Consider the following 23625-nt stretch of genomic DNA (forward strand, 5'->3'; position numbering starts at 1 on the left):
AATAATAATTTTTGATCCAAAAACAACTGTACGTATTAATATTCATGACTATAATTATTTTATACCTCTTTCGTATCTTGCAATAACCAAACAAGAACTCATAAGATTATGACTAAAAAGCAAAATAAAAACAAAATTATTCAAAGGACTATATTTCTCAAGTTTTAGCTAAAAATTTGAAATTAGTGATGACCAGTAAAGTAAAAAATTATTGCAGGAGAAAGTATCCAAATATTCTCTTTCATTTGTTTGAAATTATGACACATTAAATACGCTTAAACCTGTAAAATCTACCTAGATATTTCTATATTAACTTTCAATGTTTAAATAAATGCTCACGACAAATCTATTTAAAAGCTTTTAAATTTAGAACACTCTCCACTTCAATTTAGTTAACACAAATAATAATATTCATATGGAAACTTAGTGATATTGAAAAAAATATTTTGACTATCTATTACAATCTATAAAAGAGGGACAAATAAAAGTACGAAATGGAATCGGTGATTTGATTTATTAAATTTGTAAATTTCATCACAAAAAGCCTATTTTTATATTACTACTTTCTTTTTCATTGTGAACAGGTTCTTCACATGACCCTTCCGGGGGCACTATTGCTGTTGTGGGCCCTGTTACCTTTTGGGGCCCCAGAATGTGTATTCCTGAGGGATGACCAAACGATTCGGTGCTGGAATTCCACCCTTCCGGAGCTAACCGAATCTCTGCATGTGTTGACAGCTGTGGTACGCAATAGGCCCAGGGCTCTGGAAGCAGAGTGGTGCAATGGAACGGAGACAGATGGTCATTTGCCTCTTCTGCCCTTCGATGGGAGTGCAGTGGAAAGAATCCGTCTCCGGAGATGTGGCCTACGGACAGCGGAGGAAAAGGCATTCGAAAGTGTGGCTTTAAGTCTCAAAGAGCTCGATTTCTCACATAATCAGTTAGAGTTCGTTCCAGAAGCGATAAGGCTGCTAGTAGTATTGGAGCATTTGGATCTTAGCCACAATCTAATAGCTCAAATACCACCGGGTGGGCCTCTCTCCGCTCTGAACAAGTTAAAGGAGCTTGAGCTAGGACATAATCGAATAGGAAATAACGAAGAAGAAGGTAAGTCTCATTTCTGACTTTCATTGGCATTTATAAAATTCAGAGGTAACTTTTTAAAGATATATTAATTTAGACATATGTAAATAGGTACAACTGTATATCTTTGTTGCATATCGCTTGCCGCAACCGTGTCGCTTTGTCATCGTACCTTACAAATTCGTCACACGAAATCTTATTTGTATCACTAATAAATTAAATGTAATAAGCTTGATAAATAAGTCTATCTAGTTTCAGTCAGGAATGTTATCAAATTTTAAAAACAATGATGGAATTTAAACTTTAGCCGCGAATAAATGTAGCATTTTTAGATGTATATATAATAGAGATTTTCCTTTATTAAAAATAAAAATTGAAATATTTAGAAGTTACAACTACAGGAAAAAAAAAATGAGTAACCAGAAAAACAAATGTGACGAATATTACCTCACAAATGAAATCAAAATGACTAGCAGCCATTCATCATCAGAAGTACTCACGGTGTTATACTTTTTGTACAACAAGCTTCATTAGAGCATATTCCACACAACGCATATTTCATTAAAGAATTATAGCATGACATCGGTAAACGGACCATTAATTAATGATTCCCAAAACGTACAGTCCGGAAAATTGAAATCCTGGATACCAAATGCTTCACTAAAGAATTATAAATGACATCGGTAAACGGACCATTAATTAGTGGCCCCCATAACGTACAGTTCGGGAATTGCAACATTTGCAAGTGCAACATTTTCAATAAGCGTGCTTTGAAAGATGTATTTTTAATAATGTGAAAACAAAAGAGGACAAGTGGGGTTTGTTTATTTTTTTTCCCCATCTTTCTTTGTTTGTAATAATGACCTTCAATTTTTACTGAAACCACGATCAATGAAGTTTAAATGCCTGATTTTGTGTCCGCCCATAAATAATGTATCAAAACAAGAAAAATAATCGTTCATTCCCTTCACTACGATCTGATATTAAAATGATATACAAAAATATGACGTCATGACAAGAGAAGTTGTAAATGCTGAAGGTAATCAGCTTTTAAGTTATGTAAAGAAATAAAAAAAATGCCTTTTTTTTTTTCCCCCTCCTCCTTTATTATTCAGAAAATGATCTACTTTCTGATACAATACTGACATTATATTATTTGGATTTTCGAGTTGTAATTACAAATCGAAAATCACCCAGAACAGCATAAATATTTAAAATATGATTATAGCATTTTTTACATTGAAAAAATATTTCTTGGACTAACATAGCACGAAGTTCGTTTTTGTTTTTTAAACTATCATAATTTAGAAATTGCTATTAAATGCAAGGTAGTATTTTAAATGGTGTAAAAATAATTTTTCAGCAATAATATTTTTGCAAGTCATAATGGAAAACTCCAAAAATGCAATAAATTTTTAAAAAATCGTTCCGAAAAGTATATTTTTACCCTCCACTCTATATAGGAGTAAATGCGAAAATTGATAGTTTTATGTTCAGCAGTCTGTACTTTAATCGACAGTCGGCAGACACACATTTCCTTTTAGAAAACTGGCTTTCTTCCATGCAAATTGTTGAAATTCAAACAAGGCGTATAGTTTCCGTCCATTCTAAGTTTTAATAATGTGTTTTACAGTTTATCGACAAGTTGTAATTATATTATTACATTTATTTTTTAAAGCAAGAGGAAGCATTCAATCATTAAACCGAAGAACAAATAATATATACCTAGATACTCTGAAAACAATGGGCACCACTTGTAGGCTATATCATTCAAAAACTGATTTTAACAAATGGAATGTATTCGTTTTACTTTCCTTACAAACGAAAATTGAAACATCTCGGACAGCATTCAATACACGCGCTTATGAACTCTTTTTTACAATCCACAAAACCATACGCATGCACGATTTTGAAATGAATATCGTGCCAAACGTCCACTAAGGAACAGATCAATCACGTGACTCTCCCCATTCTTTCACAAATCAATGGACTCAGCGGTGCGTGACCAATTAACAAGTACACCCAATCAAGCAACTTTCATTTGTGCCGGAAGTGGACTCAAGATGTAATCTTCACGGAAAATAAAAATGTCTAGACAATAATCCACACTTAAAAAATACACTTCGACATAATAATGTTAATTTTCAAGAAATAAACAATGAACATTAAACACAAGCAAAATGGCGTCTATCTGTTCCACATTGCGGACAATTTCATCAGAAAATTTGCTATAATGGTAGTCATAGAAACCATTCAACGGCCAAAAGATATGAAACAACAACAACGTCTTACGGACCGTAATAATAAAAGACGGAAAGACAGAAGGACATTTTTTATTAGTTTTTCAAGCATAAAATTTGCCGTAAGAAATGAGCTGAGTGTACTCAAAGCTATTAGACCTCAAAAAGTTTTATTTAACAGAAGACACAATATCCTATTACAGAAAGCACTTTTTAAGAATCCGAATTTATGCATTTAATATATTAAATACCGATTGATCATTACCGAATTTATACATAATAATACATTTAAAGTGGAGATGTTCTGTCATATCCGAACAGAACTAAGTATTAATGAAATTATTTGTCGATTTTACAAACGATTTTTATTATTAATTTTTTTCTAATATTTCATGAGTTTAGAAAAACATTAAAACCGAAATAGCAGAATTCTAAAGAGTCAAATTCTTAACTAAGAGCAATGCCACTAAATAACATCAGTATCTATTTAAGATATCGGCGTCTTATTTGATAACAAATGAATTTTTCAAAAAATAAAAACATATCTAAGACTCAGAGAAAGAAACTGAATGAATACAAAATTTTGTAAATATTTTTTTTTCTCTTGAAAAGTGTTTCTCACCAGGAACATAATGAATTGAAAATTTTACTTAAATTTATTTCAATCAAAATTTTTCTTAAATTTATTTTAATCACTAAAACACTTTAAATAAAATAACTTATATGTAAACAATCAAATCACAATTTTGTCGCAAGAAGCTTACAGCGATGCAAAAAGCAATGATGGTTGATACAAATGCTTTGGCAACTGCAAATATGCGTATGAAGTTTCAAATTTTGCACTCAATAGGTGCTGAAAGGGAACTTCGCTAATATAAATCGACAACTGAAAAGCAATTTTGGATATTATTTTAATTCAATTAAAAAACACTTTCACGAAAGAAGATTTATTTTTAAAGATGCACCAAGAATATAAAAAAAAAGAAATTATAAATATAACGTTCCGAAAAAAGAAAATCTTTATAATCTTTATATTATCCATTGAAGTAACACAACTTGAACAAAATTTAATTTGTATACCCTCACATTGGTAAAAAAAAATGGTGTTTAATATACAAAAATCCCATTTCTTATATTAACAATATCGACATTCAAAGTATATGTCTAAACAAAATCGGAATAGCAAAAACGTATGCTAAGATTCTTTTTAAACTTTGCTTTGGTTAATACAAATATTTTTCAAGAAAATCAGTTCTTAGGTTTTCAACGTAATACTCCTGCTTTTAAAAAATAAATACAGCCTGGCCTAATGTGGCGAAAGAGCAGGTCGGATAACAAAAAAGAAGGATCGGCAGGAGTTCCATGAACTCGTTTCTTTTGCCCACCAATACCAGAAGATAAATTTTTATACCAAAACTCACTGTTATAATACGTATTTTCTCACTTCTTATTGAGTACTAAACCCTTTATTCATCTCAAGCCACGTATAATGTGAGCGCGGCCGCGGCCCATTAAATCATAGAAGCAGTTGCCAGGTTGTCGTCATTTTCGAATTGAAATAAATGGTTCTATACTGACAATTTATATATATTTATATACTGCAATGCACGCTTCAAAAATTTATTAGAGAAAAGATAAGTTAAAGGATAGATACTTTAACGTAAATTCCGTAATGTCTAACTTAACCCTTTAAAGGGCCCTTTTTTTCTAGTCATATTATGTCAAAATATTTTTAGGCTTGAAATTAGAATAAGAAAAGAGATTCATTTAGCTTATTAGAAAAATTTAATTTGATTAATTAATTAATTTGGTTAATTAATAATTAAGTAACAAATCAAGACACATCATCTTGTCTGAGATAAAGAACTGAAGCATCTAAGTTTCTGTCTTTCTAAAAAAATTTGTCAGAACTTATGCCAACCTACATATTTTCATACAAAGATTGATAAATTTGGTGGGAAGCATACTTCCCACGGCCCTAGAAAGGGTTAAATGCAGGAAATATAAAAAATTTTACCAAAGCAACATTCTTCATTTAATTACGAAGAAAGAAAACTAGACCCGATAATACGAAAGCCGGATAGTCGTGAATCGGATACTCAGGAGTGTGTTGTAATTCTTTTTAATCGAATAACATATCATTCAGAGGCAAATATCATTTAAAAATTAAAAATATATATATATACTTCATTTTTTTTACAAACATATAAACATTAGAATAACATCTGTATCAACTCTTACAATATGAAATACAGAAATTTATCCACCGCCAGAAAGAAAGCATAGCACTTATGACTCATACAATTCTGTTAGTCAGAAAAACTCGATAAGATGAGATTTAATAACATTTTTGAAGGAAAAAAAATCAACGCTATTGCACCATTATATTGTAAATCAGATTTTCTCAACTAAATGCAAATCTCTGTTTGCAGACATCTAATATTTAATATGATAGAATGAAAAGTTAGTGACTGTAATATTCTGTTCTAAATCTCCTTTACTTTATTAACTGAATTTTTCTTTGTTCACAGACACCTTACCCAAAGAAGGTATCAATTCGGGGCTTCTTTTTCTGGGATTGAGGGCAAATGGTTTGAAATCTATTCCAACACATTTGCAGGCTATGGAACTGCTGGCCCTGGATCTTTCCGAAAACGACATAGAACAGGTGGGGAAGTTGCCCCGGAATCTGCAAAGTCTCGATTTGCACGCCAATAGACTAAGGGGAGTCCCTTTCGATGCTCTCTCGGACTCTATCCAAAGTCTAGATCTCACAGGTGAGCATATCGATAAATATTCTAATATTCGACAGTCTAAAAGCATCGCTTTATTATTGGAAATAATCATTTTGTTTGAGTATTTTTATAAAATCTCAAACAAAACATTATCGTATTTCCATTAGACAACAAAAATGTCGTACCAAAAGTTCAGCCAATCATCAATTATTGGTAAAATTTTAGGTTTTTTTTAATACTTAAGGCATTAAACTGAAATTTTTAAGTCCTATATCAATAACTTATAAGCACATTTTGTAGATTTATTTTGTATAAATGCAAAATGTCCGAGCTACATTGGAACATTTGTTTATTGTTTATTCCAGACAATATTTTAATTAGAATAAGAAAACGTTAATATCAATAATTGATGCAATATTTAATTCAATATATACATTTTCACACTTGCAAATATCATTAAACATCCGGAAATAAAACAAAGCACCCACAAGATGGCATTTATCAAAATTTGAAACCAGGAAAATTTAAGTAGATATATATCGATTTCCATAAATAAAATTTTTAAACACAAAAAAAATAATAATAATAAATTCTATTCATTTTTATTTCTAATCTCACAAAAATAGTTCATAATGCATAATTAAATACCAAATATGTGGCATAGCAACAAAACAAATCAAACAAAATGTTTCCCAAGTCATGTCCTCAATTAAACTGTTAGTAAAAACCTTACAAAACTAACCACATTTCCAAAAGAAAAGGAAAGCATAAACAGAGACTTATACATTACTTACAATTAATGAGGTTCAATTAACTTTAGTGAGGAAAAAAAAGCATATAAGAGCCGGAAAAAACATATATTTAAAGTTAGAAAAGTTGAGTTCAGAGAAGCAAAAATATTTTTTTCCGTATGAAAAACGTTTATAACTGGCTACTAAACTAAATCCATTTTTTACAGGGATTTTTTTTTTTTTTAATTTTTTCATTGATTTCTACATAAGCACTGTTTCGTTTTACCTGTTACAACGAAATAGTATCAACAAGTTCTTAGTAAAATTTAAGACGTTTCATACAAAAGAAAAATATTAGTAAATGAGGCATATAAATTCAATTCTATAAATAGAAAATTAAAGCTTTAAATAAAATCAAAAAATATAATTTTTTTTTATTTAACTACTTATTACATAGCATTTTCAATTAGTAAAGTCATTTTTAACAGTAAACTTTCGGTACGAAAATTTCAGCAATAGTCAACGGCAAATTCTATGTTGTTTTTTTTTTGGGGGGGGGGGGTCCCCTACATAAAATATAAACAAATTCCACAAATAAAGAATAATCCCCGATATAACAGAGAATGTTAACTTTTGATAAAGATTCAGTGATAAAATTCTTTATTCATTTACCAGTTTTTTTGTTTTTTTTTGTTCAGTGATTTTTAACAAGATTCAATTTGAGGGCGACTTTTAAAAATACATTTACATATGTTTGTATTTCTCAAAAAATACAAGCATATAAAAATCCTCAATTCAAGATAATGATTATTTACTATATTTTAAAATAGCAGTACATTTTCAAAAATATTTAGAAAGACAAAAAAAAAAAAAAATGGGAAAATTTAAAAAAAAAAAAAAACAATGCATAGTTTGTATAATATGACGTTTTTTTAAATTCTATGTCAGGGTTTAAAATTGATTTAAAAAACCTGGTTACTGTAAAAAAATTAATAAAAATTGTTTATTCATTGAAATTAAATCAATTTCTATTCTTTGGTTAATTAAAAAAGTTCGGAACCTTAATGGTTCAATTTCTCCAGAAGTTAGATCTTAAACAATTCAGCAAGCGAATTTGTTCACGGACTATCAGAATACAACAGAAAAAGGGAGGTTTTTCCTTCCGTTACATTGTCTCGCACACCCATATGTATCGTCCCAGTGGTTACTCCTGAAATCTTATTTTTAAGAACTGCTGTCTAGAAAGTGGGTCAAGGCGCCAACCGGTTCTCCTGACAACTTCCTCTCTCAGGCAAATATACGCTTATTCATTAACGATGAATGATGAAGTTAAATAATACTGGTAAATTCCACATGAAGCGTCTCTGATAATACTACATTTGAGAATCAATCATCTGAAATAATTTTGATTTATTTTCTAAATATATATTCTTCCTAAGGAGTAAAATGTTAACTGATTAACATGAAACTTAGAAGACAATTATTCATAAAGGAAAACAAATTGTAAAATTGTCATATTAGTTTAAAGAACAACTAATTAAAAATTCATTTTGAGATGATTTGTTCAATTAACCTTTATCTAAAACATACAAGAGGAAAATTTTGGAATGAAACTGGTAATTACGAAATGAGATTAGATAGTGATAACAAGCGCACAAAACGCCCCATCAATCTAAGAAAGCTTACGCCATTACGGCGGATTTACGGACCATTGTATTCCTACATGGAGAGAATCTTCGAAAAAACGGCGTAGAAGACAAATATGATTTTAAATCTAAAAAAATTGCCATTAGACTACCGTAATCTTCCAAATCGAAGGAATGGAATTGAATTGTTAAGATAGTTTGCATTGTCTTTAAACAATAATATGGTCGAAATAGAAAATGTAAATTTGTACAGTTCCAATATTGCAGAACAGCTTAACATGACCGCGACAAACGAAAATTCTGTAATTATCTATTATAGCCAAATGGGGGGGGGAGATAAAATTCTTGTATAGGTCCAATTTTTTTTAAGTATTAATTCTACCCGGGTATTAAACGAATTTTCACTTAAAATAATTCCAATTTTGTTTTTCCTCAAAACATTAAACTAGAACCCAATCCGCTTTTGTGCTATAAAGTAATTCTTATAGGAAAATAAAAAAAAAGGATATAAAAATAAATGTCAGTAAATTAGAAAAACTGCGGCGGCGTCCTGCCATAGAGGTAGCGCGTCTTCCCCGTGATGTGGGCGTCCCGGGTTAGAGTCCTGTTTCGGGCATGTTGTTCCTCATACTGTGTTCTATCTGTAAGGTGTCGGAAAGAGTCCCTCCCCTCTGTAAAAAGGAGTTGTGCCAGCGAGTGAGTGAGTATCATCTTCATATGAGCTAGAAGTCAGACTTCTGTCCTCGGGTGCTCAGGGGCTTTTACCCTCAGAAGCTACTGCACAAACTAGGCTTAAATCGCTGGCTTCGTCAGTGGGCTTGTCTATGGCAAATGCCATAAGTAACAAATGCCATAAGTAACAACAGAAAAACTGCAATGATCTGCCACTGATAAATGAAATAATATCATACCGTTTGAAACATTTATGAATCAAATTATTAAAAAATAGGGGGCTACATCCCCTACTCGCTCCGCTCACCGATCCACAAGAATCATCTTGTGGTCCTTTTCGGATTACTACGTGATCCTAGTTCGCTTCGCTCGCTCGTCATATAATTATGCATATATGCTAGTAATAAGAAATTATAACTACATTCACTACTAAAAATAAATTTTTAAAGATTTCAAACTGCATGAAGTGTTAACATTAATTTTACATTATTATTAAAAATTCAATCATCTAATTACAAAAATTAAAATATTCTAATAACAGAGAAATATATATGAAAATGTTAAGAATCAAAAATATATAAATTAAAGATGTTTAAAAATCAAAATTGTATTGGATGTTTTTTTTTTTTTTCCTATTTTGATAAAATGTATTCTATAAAAATAAGTTGGCATAGTAGGATTGATATAATTGCGAACTTATCTAGTATTAATGGGATTAATTTATTCAGGTCAAACAACATTGATGAATATATACTTATCACACAAAAATACCAAATTATTTTAATTTTACTCGATTAAAAATGACAGAGTATTCTGAATATTTAGATGCACTTCAAGTGGCGAAATTAATTGGCTATGCTTCTGCAGCTCAGAAATTTCGTTCAGTAAATTAAAATATATACATCTTGACTTCGTTTATTCCGAATGAATCTCCTTATGAATGATTCTTCAACACTTCCATTTGCCATAAATTCTCGTTTTTAGTGATTTTGATCATTACATTGTTTTTTTTTTTTTCCATACTATCCAACTCCAAAGAAGAAAAAAAAAGTATCTTACCCCCCCCCCCCTCCCCGCGGCCAGCATGTAAACAAATCGAACGTACGAGGAGTTGGTGCTACTCACTTCCAAACAGGAAATGTTTAAATTTGATTTCATAAAGAAATGTTCAATCTAGTCAAATCATGGTAAAATTATTTTTGGTTCTATTCTAGAAAACCCACTGCACTGTGACTGCGCCTTGAGATGGATGCACGAATGGGCAAATGAGAACGAAATTCAAATTGGTCCTTGCTACACACCTCCGCATCTGGAAGGACGTACCTTGGATGAAGTTCCTTGGGATACGGAATGCCCCGATCATAACGCTACATTCCGTTACATGGCTAGAGGTAAGAGTTTCTTCATCTTACAGGAATAATTCAGTAACTTGGAAAATCGCTGACATAATACTATTTTTTCCCCTTCTTATTCTTGAAAGAATTAAATTCCCGTATATTTTTTTCAAGAAATATTTACCACTGGAGAGAGTACCCGAGATGTTAAATAGTTTAGCTACGTCATGTTATCTTACTGACAGGCTTATAAAGATAAACTTCAAACGCTTCTCCTAAAGCGTTCCTAATTCTCCAAGTGCACGATAAACTTAATTCTAAGTAGCAATCAAATAGTTATTTATTAATACAATAATGCAAAGTTGCAAATGAAATTTTTAAGACAGTTCTCGGAACTCCTAGGGGTGTAATAATGGTTAGGGATTGTTAGCTCCATTCTGATGGTGAGAAGGAAAAAGTTGGGCACTTGCACTCCACCTTCAGCTACCATTAAGGAAAATACTGGAAAGGAATAAATACCACTCTCCCTTAAGAAAATTTCTTAGAAATGCAGAGCCATACTATTTTTTTAATTTGTTCTTTTTAATTATATAACCCAGTGCTTTTCCTAGGTCATGGTGATGCATCTGATGTCGTGTACCTGTCAAACACAGAAACTAGCATCACTGTTGCATGGCGTACTCGAGATACACGCAGCGGCAGATGGACGGTAGTGTATCGACGAGAGGAAGATAGCCCTTATCAAATGACTCTAGCACCAGAAGGCCGCCAAACAGCAGCTGACCTCACAACACAAATTCTTCAGGGATTGCAGCCAGGTACTCGTTATGTAATATGCCTCGCGCAGGTGTCTCAGGCTCGTTACACAGTAGAAGTTGGCAAGTGCGCCCACGCTACGACACAGAGCCGCCCCATTGCTTGGACAGAGCTTGAAACAGTTGCAGCATCTGCAGCAGCCGTTTCTGTCAGTTGGATACTAAGGTCGTCAGATCTAACCGACGACGTATCCTATCGACACGAATGGACTGTACGTCTACGCAGAGTAGGCTCAGAATCCTTTACAGATGTGCCTGTTTATGATATCACGACTGGATCAGAAACAGATGGACAGCGCTACGAGTATGCTCTAGGAGATTTGGCACCACGCACACGTTATGAAGTATGTCTAGTCGATGTGGAGCATAGATCGTTGGAAGGAAATCCTCTAACACCTCCTTCCAACTCATCATCTTGTGCCACAGTGCAAACATCCGGCCACCATGTCTTGCAAGGAGCAGAGATCGCAGCTGTTGCTTTCGCCTGCATTCTGTGCATTATTGTATGCGCCATCACCATAATTTTGTGTTACCAAAAGAAGCTTCTGCGGTGCCAGCATAGGACTCAATCGATGTCCAAAACTCCCCCACCTGTGGAGCCGGAAACTCCACCCTTCCGTAGTAAGGAAAGAGATTGCTTTGCAGGTTCCTGGAATGCTCTTAGTCGCTCATATGCGGAATTCAATGCAGTTCCACGTCCCCAGTTTAGCAGCTTCAGAACTCTGGGATACAGAGATGCTTTAACTACTGTGACGATATATAGCTCCGGATACTCAGAATGTTAAAGCAGAAAACCTTCAGATATTAGTAGCTATCGTATGAGTAGTTAAGAGTTTCCTGTATGAATCTAAAATCATTGTGTCTCACAAGCATATGATTGCATTACTGCATGCTGAATAACAGGGCTGGAAGATGATCGGGAAATTGAAGTGCATGAAATGGCCATACATCTCTCGGGCTACTAGATATCAAAAATAAAAGCAAAACATTTGCTATCGATCTCGATTTGTCCTTATCATTTGTACAGACAAGAATCCAAAGTCAGTGTTTATTCTGGCAGCCAATATTTATGTGTGAAATTACAATGATCAGTAGTATATTTCGAATTTATAAAAAAGCATTCCAATCAAGAAAAGGCAGATAATACCTTTTCTGTGCAGTGAGAATTTCCAGCTGACTAGATGAGTATTAATAGGCAGTCACAGCCAAAAGTACTTAAAGATTTATAGATTTTAATAAAATTATACTTTATTATATTTATAATGATGTTTCATTAATTATAAATATAATAATTGATATATTTGATTAAAAAAAATTTAAAAAAATTGCAAAATTTGTATTGCAACCAGTAATAAACATTTGTTTATCAAAATAAGATTAAAAAATACACATTTCAAGTATTTTATTATCAAGCCAAATGGTTCTCAATTAATACTTAAATGAGGAAAGAGAAACCATTATAATCCCATTAAGTTATGACAGCTAATTACTTCCTCCATTCCAACTTAATTATAGGAAATTTGGAAACCTCAATAAATCATAGCTTGTCCAGATAGCAATAAAGTATTCTGAAGAAATAAAGTTATATTTATGCAAGATGCTAATATAGCTACATGGTAATTTGAGTAGTAGCCACTTTGTTTTATGATCTTTTACCAAAAGGGAGCTCAATTATCTTAAAAAGAATTCTAAGAAAGATGCGGTAGTATGGCATTAAACAAAATGAGTCCAACAATGTTTCTTGGGGAGAGGAAATTTACATTTTTCAGATCTGATCACTTTTTTTATTAGTTTTTTATTTGCTATATAAGATTGACACCTCATATTTTGATTTATAAGTTTAGCTTTAAAAAAAATAGTAACTGAATTGAAGAAATGCAACATATGAGCCTAATAGAATTCTTGAATAATAAGAAATGAATTTTCTTGAAACATTTATGACTAGTCAATCACTTAATCTTATGAACTTAATTGAAAAGAAATAAAATCATTTGTGACTGTAATATCTGCTCGCTCTTATTCCTTGAAAAATTAGAAGTTTTTTTTTAAAAAAAAACCTTAATTTGATTATATCTAAATTGTATTTAGCAATGTTTTGAACTTTTAATTAAATATATCTAATGAAATACTTTGCTGGTTTATTTAAAGTACATTCTATTGAATCATAGAAAGGAGTTGATATTATTAAACATATGGTAAAAGCATCTCAATCAGAATTTATGCGATTAAGTTCTAAGAATTAAATAAGCCAAAATATTAAATCTTTTTACTTTCATAATATTTAAGCTTTACAATGTCCCTGTCCAAAACTAGCATATAGGCTTTTGATATCTCAAACTATCTCTTCTTTGATATGCAATTGCACTAAATTATAAAATTTTACCAATGTGTATTAAATATCAAATTCTAAATTATTTAAGATATATAATAATTGCAACTGCTTCTATTGTTCTATTTTCTCCCTAAAATAACAGCAAATAATGTCTTTGTTCATAAATATATTACCATATTAGGAATTAAAGGAAAATCAGCATTCTTGAATCAAACAAGGGATTAACTTGATATAAAAAGGATTTTAAATTCTTGAAAGCATATACCTTTATAGAACATTCATTGTAATAATCATAAAAGTAAATACATAATAATCTTAATATTCACTATAAGATTCTGCTCAAACATTCTAGCAAGAATATGCTAGAGTAACTTAACAACACCAGCTTCCACTGGTATTGTTGAATTACTGTAACATACAATCCAAATAAATACACTGTAGTTTATTTTCTTCTTTAAATTCCTTAGAAAATAAATATAATGATGCTCCTTAATTGCAAACATCTGAACACAGGATTATTGCAAACAGATGAAAAGTAAAGTATTAGCTACAGAGCTACTTTAACTTATGGTTAATAACATAAGTATTGCACTAGTGCTGTGGTAAGTAATTTATTAAAATGAAAATTTGCTGGAAAAGAATATCAAAATTTTCTAGTAGTAAAGAAAGAAATTATTTCATTGTTCTTATATTAGAAAGTACAAAAAAAAAGACATTTTATTCTAAATGGAAACAAAACTTCTTAAAAATTATATTTTCAGAATTTTAATTCTTTAGATTTTTTAGAAAAAAATGTAATTCTGTTTACAAACTGATTGAAATGTATAAGCAAATGAAGAAACTACATATTTGATTCAATACTGAATGTAAGTGAAAGAAAAAAATTAACAGAAATGCATTATAATAACTGCCATATTTTCTAGAGTTCCAATTTATATACAGTAGTGGCCAAAATTGTGGACACTTTTGAAAATTTTTATGTTTTCTAACTTTGTATGCTTATAGAAAACATTATGTTTCACAAAATGCAGTCTAGTATATCATTTTAAAGAAAATTTAATACAGATTTCAATACAAGAACAAAACTGAAATAGTTGCAATATGGAAAAATTGGCAACAATAAGTATCGAAATACATTAGATGCTGATGACTGCAGTGAGTTATCAGTACTTAGTATTGTAGTCTTTATTTTTTTTATTACAGCTTCACATCAATGTTTCATTGAGCTGCCGTGAGTTTTAAATTCTTCCTTTGTTATTACGTAATGCCAGGAAACAATTATAGCCTCAATTAGTACTCTTTTATTTGATTAACACATCATTCCTACAAAAGTTTTCAAACAGTGTCAAAAGTTCTCAAAAGGATTGAGGACAGGACTGTTTCCTGGCCATGATAATAATTCAATGCTCTTTGTATTAAACCACTCTTTCGACATTTTTACTGTGTGGCAAGGAGCTGAATCCTGCTCTAAAATAAATGATGTGTTCTTGGAAAAGAGATCACTGATGGACGATATAAGTTTTGGCTCTAGAATAGTGTCAATGTATTTTCATGCATTTAGTGTCCCATCGATAACATGAAGGCGACCAATACCAACTACTGACATGCATGACCAAATCATAACACCGAGTTCTTCACAGTTACCTGAATGCAGTCAAGAAGTAGCTCTTCGCTTATTCTATGTCTTACATATTTTTGCACATCACTACCAAATTACAATATCTTAAGTTTCATCACTCCCTATAAATTGTGACCACTGATTATCTGCCTAATTAATGTGTTCCTTTGCCCACTATAATCTTTTTACCTGTTGCTGTAAATTCAAATAAAGCTTTCTTTGAAGAATTCTACCTCTTAGTGCAACATCAAATAATCTTCCCCTGATTGTTCTTGAAGTGACAGAAATGCCAACATTTAATTGACTTCTGATGGCAGCTGATAACATTCTTTTATCTTGAAGACATATTATTTTTATTCTTCTGTCATCAACAGATGTGGTGCACCTTTTTCAGCCTTTTCCTGGTTTGTTTTTTATTGAATTTATCTCCTGATATCGTAAACAAAACTTTCGGACTCCAAACGTAATCACTGAATCACCCACCTGTCTTGCAGTTTGCAGGAAAGACCACATTCTTATAACACAATAATCTTAGATCTCTTTTTAGGTGTCAAAATATGTTCTTTCATTTGATGTTACTGCTTCTTGACTAACTATTAGAAATATTTACAAGAATTCCAACTTAATATTAAAAGGTTTAACAAACTTTCTTACTTGTAATTTGAATACATAAAAAACAGACTTTCATCTGCATAACAAAGCACAATAATGACTTGTTCCAGCTTTAAGCATAATGAAGCTTTTGTCACAATTTTTAACATTTGATTCGTTCCCAGAACAAGAACAGTGATTCGTCAGGAAAGTTAGAAATTACAATCCACTTCATCATTGTGCTTGTTTTTAGGATTAAAGTAAGTATAACTTTTTTGTACTGCAAATATTTGAAATTTGCTTTTTGTATTGAATTTAACTTTAAATTTTCTTTCAAATGATATGTAAAAGTTTGCATTTTGTGAAACATAATTTTTTCTATGAGCATACAAAGTTAATAAACAAAAGTGTCCACAATTTTAGGCACCTCTGTATATATCAAGGTCAATTAACTAAGTCTTTGTTTAATTTATTTACAAGAAATGCTCATGACAAAATAAATTTTTAAAAAAACTGTAATCTTATATTTTTTCATGGAAAACTAAGAAATATTCTTCTTTGCAATTTGATAATTATTATTTTATACATTTTCTATGAAACAAATTCAAAAATTACTGAACTGTAAAAATAATGTGAAAATGAAAAAACATGAAAATAATGAAAATCATATCTTATTGAAAATCTCACAATTATTTTTTAAATGTCAGAAAATGGGATTAAAATTTTCTTTATATCATAAATTTCATGTAATATTAACTAAACAAGAAAAAGTTATATATGATGACAAAATATTGAGATTCATGCATGATGAAGCCATTTCAAAATCTAACATGATAATAGATTGTTTGAATATGTAAATAAATTAAAAAGAAGAAGAAAGAAACCAACTTATCCCAATTCATGAAAAATAATATGATAATGCTAATCTGTGATTAGCAAAATATCAATTTACATTTCAAGGCACAGACTCACCAGGGCAGTGTGTAATTGTTCTCCCAACGATGACGCATTTCAAGCAGAAAATCTTGCCAAAGTTGTGCTACAGCTGGTAAGCCCCCATAGCTATGATGAACATGGCACATAGCCAATGCAAGTCGCCATGTTAGACTGCCTTCTGGTGCACTTTTGAAATTGCGCAAATGTTCCTAAAAGTATGAAGATTAGATATAATGTTCATAGCCAAAAAATTTGTTTGTTGTCAATTTAAAATGTCTATATAATTTTTGTAGAAAAAGCCGTAATCTTAAATTATAAAAAAGAGAGCTATTAATTGCAGAAAAACTGCATATTTGCTACTTTTTTAAACTATTTTTTTATATTCTCAGGGGTGTTTGTGGGACAACAAAAAATCCCCTGAAACTTTTACGGACTTACTACCGACATTTTGGAGTTTCGAGAAGGGGGGGGGGAAAGAAATGAAAAATTACGATTATGAAGTATTGAATGACCTAATTATAAAAGTTCAATGAATTACTTTTTTTGCAAAATTAAGACCTTTGAACCCAGGTCACGTGATCGCACATCTGGTAGAACGAAGTCTCTCCCTTTTTTTTTCTGCCGCGCCTACTTGCCGAAAAGAATCCAGAAGAGAATGTCCGAGAACCGGGGAAATGAGTCATAACTCGCAATAAGGAAAGAACAAAAAAGAAGTTTTTTCCCCCTTTTCACGCATTATCACTGCCTTTGGAGAAAGAAAGGAAAAGTTTTCACCACACACACTGACCTTGCGTTTTCTGCTTTCAAAGCAAACAAAATTACCCAGATCAAAATAAATAATTCATTATTATTCCTACTTCCTTTTGAACGACGATCCCCGGAATTTCCGGGTATCGAAGTTCAAAATCCCCGGAGCACAAACACCCCTGTATTCTACAGTTTTGCACTAATTAAAATTTACAGATTCTACATACTTCATTTGCAATTTTTTTTTTCAATGATTTCTCAGTAAACTCTCATAGGAAGTCTTCATTTATCAAAAGTAAACCTATTTATTATATTGAATTTTTATCCCCGCCCCCTCCTTTCTTGTAATTGATGTATTAACACCACAAATTATGCTGATTATTAGAAGCAGTAAATTACTAATCCCTTTTAGGAAACACCATTTCTGCTTTTTGGCATATGTATAACAGATTATTATTTATACTTTGACTTCAAATAATTGCCATTAATTAATTTAAGCAATCAACAAACAATTTTTAGATTAATTAAAAAAATTTCATAAAATGAGATTAAATAGTTTTTTATCATCAGATATTGCCAGGAAGAAAGAAACTGTTTGACATTTGATATTGTAATTCATTTATATATATAATTTAACCATTTAAGAAGTATAAAATTCTATACTTAATAATATTATCGTAAGACCTAATAGTTAAGGTTGGGAAACAAAAAAATGGGACCCAAAAACGAAGAAAAAATATTATTCACATATTCTAATCTGATGCACATAGGTAAACAATAAACCAATCAGATGCCTAAAAATCATCAGGACTGGTAAAATAATGTTGTTGATTTAAGGTTCCAAAGAAATAGTAAAAATAATGTAAGAGCAAAACTAAGTTTAAAAACTTGAAATAAAAAAAATCTTCCAGAGAAATAAAACAAATTTTTCATTAGCAGCTTCAATTACAACAATGTAACCCAAAATGTTTAATGTGCATCAAAATTCAGGACTAAAATTTATTTATGACAGCCATAGATTTAACGTTATATGGACATTTTGTATGATCAAGAAAGCAATGAACGTAGTTTAATCATTGGTAGACAAATATTTCTATTCAAACATAAAATCAGAAAAAGTATCTTAACAATATTCAAAAGTGAAAAACAATACTTCAAATTATTACATTATTCATTTAGAATAATGTTAACAACTATTTATATTATCATAGTATACTACAGAAGATTTATCATATACACAATCACATTTAATAAAACTAATTCCACTATTCATATATAAGGAAGAACTCACCTGGATTCTTGCAAAAGCAGCCCTATTTTCCAAGGCACTGATGGAATTCGTTGTGTCTTTCCATTCATCAAAGTCCTAAAAGATGAAAAACATTTCTTTTTTCAAACAAGATCATTACATTTTTGTTGATCAGAAACAAGACGTAAAAATTCAATGCTGCACCTAAATTTCAATACTAATAAAAGCCAATGGGCGAGTATCTATTGGTGCTTTATAGGAAAGACCATCAATCAAAATTACAAAATTAAGTATAAATATACTTTGGAGGAAATATGCACTTTGGTGCGATTATTTCAAATTAATTAAAAATTGAGTGAAATTGTAGCACTTTTCATTGGTAACATACCAAAACATAACATCCTCACAGAAGATAATTTTTTCATTATGATAAATTTGTTTTTTAAAATAGCTGTCTTTTTTAATAATATAAATTGGTTGTTGTTCAATTTTTCCCCTAATTTTGGTATACTTCTTTTAAATATGTATATGATAATTTAAGACAATGCTTTTCATTATTGCAAAAAAAAAAAAAAACATTTCCTTTGCATGCAAATATTTAATTAGGTATTTCTCTTCTATCATAAAGGTAATTAATATTCTAATTATTTTACTTTATTTATTTCATTACTTCTTCTGTAAAATTAGATAAAATCTTTTGTGATAGGAAATATAATAAAAAATGTCGAATTAGCTCAGAAATTGTGATAATATTCTGTCATTTGTTTTAAAAGTATGTTATAATTCATTAATATGCTCTTGGATGGGCACACCAGATAATGCTGAAGTCAAATGCATTGCTCTTAGGCCAGAACCAAAATGATTTTTTGGAAATAATTTTATTTTTTACCATTAGTAATACAATATGATAATTTCATTGAGATATCCATAAAATATCAGAGGCTGCAATCTAAAGCTTTTGGCAAAATTAATAGATATGATACTGAATGCATATAGTTGGTAAAACAGATAATTTTTGCTTTCTAATTACAAATATATATATATATATATATATATATATATACTCACTGGTTCTGCAGGAGTAGGAGCAGAGTCTGGAAAAATATATTGAAGAATTTTAATCAATACTTCTTCACTAATGGTCCACTGGTCTTGGAAACGGGCAGGACGTCTCAGCCCAGCAAGATTGGGAAGGACATTGACATTAGGTCCAGCAAGTTTGTCCAAAGCTTGAGTCACATCTAAAAAAACAATGTAGCAAACTCTTAATGCAGTTTAAGAAAAAAACAAATTACCTATCAGACATCAAAACTATAAATTATGCAAATAAATAATGGCAAGTTTATTGAAAATTAGCTATTTAAAGTCTCTAAGATGTTTTAACAAATAAATATTAGAAAATGATAAATAAAGATTAAACTGAAATTTAACATAAATTTTAATTAATTATATAATTGTTATTACAATGATTTCAAACCTAGTTATATCAAGTAGAGATCATTTACACATTTTTTTTTTATCTTTTTCCTAATATTTTACCAATATGCAGTACTGGTATAAGATTTTTTTTATATATTTGCTTGAACTTATACCTAAAATTTAACTTTTAGTTTGATTTTATTTCACTAGCAACCTTACAAGTGACCAGCTGGTATGCTGGGAATGTTAAATATCAATTATATCACTTATACATAACTTGATTCCCATGATACCTTCAATAGGCAATGTATGCACTGAACGGTGAATAATATTAAAGAAGAGTTATTTTACGTACAATGCTTATACTCACTCTTATTATATAAATGATCTTCCCTAATAGAATAATTCCATAAAAGCATTAAAAATATTTTTTCTCTTAATATATTTTATATTGAATGATATAATCTGGTATCATTGATCATTACTGATATCACTAATTTAATATAAAATATATATTACATATTAAATGTATTATATACTTGAAAAATTTAATGTGTTTTCTGATAAATTCTGTTTTACAGTAACTTCACTTTCCCATCCTTAAATAAATTGCACAGAGAATAAGTAGAATTTTTCTTCATTAGCTGTCCATAATAGAAGAAAATCATATGATTAAATATTTGATGAAATAATGTTTCAAACTGTTTGCCAACATTAAAACATACTGTTCAAAATTACTAAAAAATTCACAGCCATCAATTTGTCGAAAAAAAATGCAAAAATAGCTATATTACTGCAACTGAAATTAATCAACAACTTTAATTTAAAAATGATGTAAAAGACATTTTTGAGCAATTATACTTCCAAACATTCTAATAAAAAACTGCCAAAATCTTGCTTAATTTTTAATAAAAATTTCACAAAAAAAAAATTGCTTTGTTGAGAACTGTTCCACCATCATAAGTACATTCGTGTCAAATCTGGATAAAGTCTAGATAAAGTAATATGGGTTGTAGAACATAATTACACAAGTGCAAATTTTACATTATTATTAGAAGATATTTAATAAATGATTTGATACAAGATATTATGAATATTAATTATATAAACAGAATATAATAATTTTGAATAAAAAAATTATGTTTATTGTTATGGTCAAACACTAATGATATGCTGCAATAGTTTTTATTGGAATAAGTAAAACTTAAATGGTCATATTCCTCAATCACATGCCAATAGCAAACAAAATATTATTGCCAGATTTTAAAAGAGTAATGTAAAAAAAAAACTAATGAAATTAAGATATCAACAGGAAACATTATTTGAAAAATCTGTTTGCTCATCAAAAATATTTATATATATATCAAAATATTGAAAAAACAAATTACTTCACACATTAAAATAATTTCTTATAGCTTTTTTAGATTTTTTTTATTTGGCAGTACATGCATATACTACTGGATTAAAAGAATAATCAAGTCTAAAATAAAGTGAGACTTATAGCTGAGTGCAAAATTTAATCAATAAGTCACATCACATAAGTCACATCAATCACATCATATCTACATAACTATTACAACATTCAACATTGAATATATGATTGTTGCATTCACTTTCATTTTATTAATATGAAACCTGCTGGATAAAGTCAAATGACAGATGCAATATATTCAGTATTCAAAGTCAGATGCAATTTTAATAAGTTTTATTTTAAATATCATCAACTTACACAAATTATAGTATTTCAAGTAAAATTCAGTTCATGTGGAAACTTTTAATATTTATATCTAAATTCATAGGGATTTTTTAATTATGGACCAGAAATTTACAAATAAGAAAAGCACTCACTTACCCATTTCATTTTCTTCTGGTGGGATGTTTCCTAAAAGTTGGTTTTCAGAATAAAATCCTTGCAAAATAGATGAAAATTCTTTCAAATAATCAGCTGGGAAAAAAAAGGTGATATATGTTTATAAAACATTATATAAAAATTAGAAAAATATAGTTTTATGCATTATTGAATTAGCAATATTGCTATACTTTCAAGTATCCAACTTTGCAAAAGTAAAACATTATTTTAGTAATTAAAGTAATGAAAGCATAAAAAATAACATTAAATTATATGGGAAGTCCTGATAGCAATTTTTAACCCACAAATAAACGATTCAGATGCATTAAATGGGCTATCAATAGAATTTTAACATCTATATGATAGGAGCAAATGCAATCAGAAAATTCTAATTTTGTATTTTTCTTATCCCTTTTCTAAAATGCCCTTGGGGCTATTCTTTTTAATATCTGATAATGGTAAAATTGTATAAATGGAAACTAGTTCCTCTGATATGGAAATATTTTAAAAACTTTAAAAGCACTCTGAAAGACATCTGTCATTCACTAAAAACAAATTACAAAAACAATGATTACATAAATACAGTAAGTAAACTTTTCAATAAACCTTCATAAAATTATGAATTTAGTTGATTAAAAACATATCTATATAATGTACTTCAGAAAGTACAAAACAAAAATAAATTGCAAGCAACTAACACTTTGCATGCTAATTATTTCAGCAAATAACACTCACCCATTGAACAAACAGGTTTTTCTGATGTTTTCATACGCATTGACCACTTTGGAGAAAACACTGGGTTCAAATCTCTGTGAAAGAGTTATCAAGATAGGTTGCCTTCTTTATCCAGGTAAACAATTCGCATTTCATATTAAAATTGGGATAAAATTCACAATGCAAATGTAATTTATCAACTTACAAGAAGAGAAAGATTTTAACAACTGAAATATTTGTTTATCTCTGAATCTAAAAATTATGTTTTGTTTATTTTTTAAATAACTACTGGTTCACCCATCTATAATTAGTTATAAAATTCGAAAACTTTTCACATTAGTCATTAGTATTGTATTTTACACTAATAAGAAATTAAAATTAACTGACGAAGTAATTTTTAATTTGAAATTTTTAAATATAATGAATTGGTTTTTGAACAAGATAATGGAAAACACAGACTACAATAAACAAAATACAATAAATACTCTTACATAAAGTAAAATAAAGGAAAGTACCTGTCTTCACAACATCAATACAAAACAAAAAATTAGCAAAATATATTTATTTTGCTACGTTTTTAAAAAAACTGTTCATAAAGTTATCAAAAATGTAGATTAAAGTAATTTTGAAATTTTCCAGTATTTAAACATAAAAAATTATCAATAAAATAAAGAGCACATTAATAAATTAAAAGAAAAATTACATATAAAATTGCAATAAAATTGTCACAACATTATTCGATATGTACCAAAATAAAATTAAAGTTCTGACATTTCAATATCAACAACTTAAATTTTATTTATATATTGTACTATTAGTTTTCAAATTTAAATTATTTCAGTTAAAAGCCTTATGTCTCAAATATGAAATATATGTTCATTCCAAAGAAGTTACAAAAGACAAACATCTAAGTA

General features: G+C 29.7%; 2 protein-coding genes across 2 annotated transcripts in view; one reads left to right on the forward strand and one right to left on the reverse strand.

Annotated features, from left to right (window-relative positions):
- LOC129961687 (leucine-rich repeat transmembrane protein FLRT3-like) overlaps nucleotides 1-13260 on the forward strand; it is a 32013-nt gene extending 18753 nt beyond the window's left edge. Inside the window, exons 2-5 of the mRNA XM_056075226.1 lie at nucleotides 585-1107; nucleotides 5855-6100; nucleotides 10322-10498; nucleotides 11053-13260. Coding sequence (XP_055931201.1) covers nucleotides 594-1107; nucleotides 5855-6100; nucleotides 10322-10498; nucleotides 11053-12041 — 1926 coding nt within the window. The 5' untranslated portion in view covers nucleotides 585-593 and the 3' untranslated portion in view covers nucleotides 12042-13260. The remainder of the gene's footprint in view (nucleotides 1-584; nucleotides 1108-5854; nucleotides 6101-10321; nucleotides 10499-11052) is intronic.
- Nucleotides 1-23625, reverse strand: part of LOC129961679 (rab3 GTPase-activating protein catalytic subunit-like) — an 85906-nt gene that overhangs the window by 44964 nt on the left and 17317 nt on the right. Inside the window, exons 11-15 of the mRNA XM_056075213.1 lie at nucleotides 22733-22806; nucleotides 22001-22093; nucleotides 19798-19970; nucleotides 18772-18846; nucleotides 16770-16942 (exon numbers count right to left, since the gene is read on the reverse strand). Coding sequence (XP_055931188.1) covers nucleotides 16770-16942; nucleotides 18772-18846; nucleotides 19798-19970; nucleotides 22001-22093; nucleotides 22733-22806 — 588 coding nt within the window. The remainder of the gene's footprint in view (nucleotides 1-16769; nucleotides 16943-18771; nucleotides 18847-19797; nucleotides 19971-22000; nucleotides 22094-22732; nucleotides 22807-23625) is intronic.

Source organism: Argiope bruennichi, chromosome 1 (assembly GCF_947563725.1).
Source record: "Argiope bruennichi chromosome 1, qqArgBrue1.1, whole genome shotgun sequence".
Taxonomy (NCBI): Eukaryota; Metazoa; Arthropoda; class Arachnida; order Araneae; family Araneidae; genus Argiope; species Argiope bruennichi.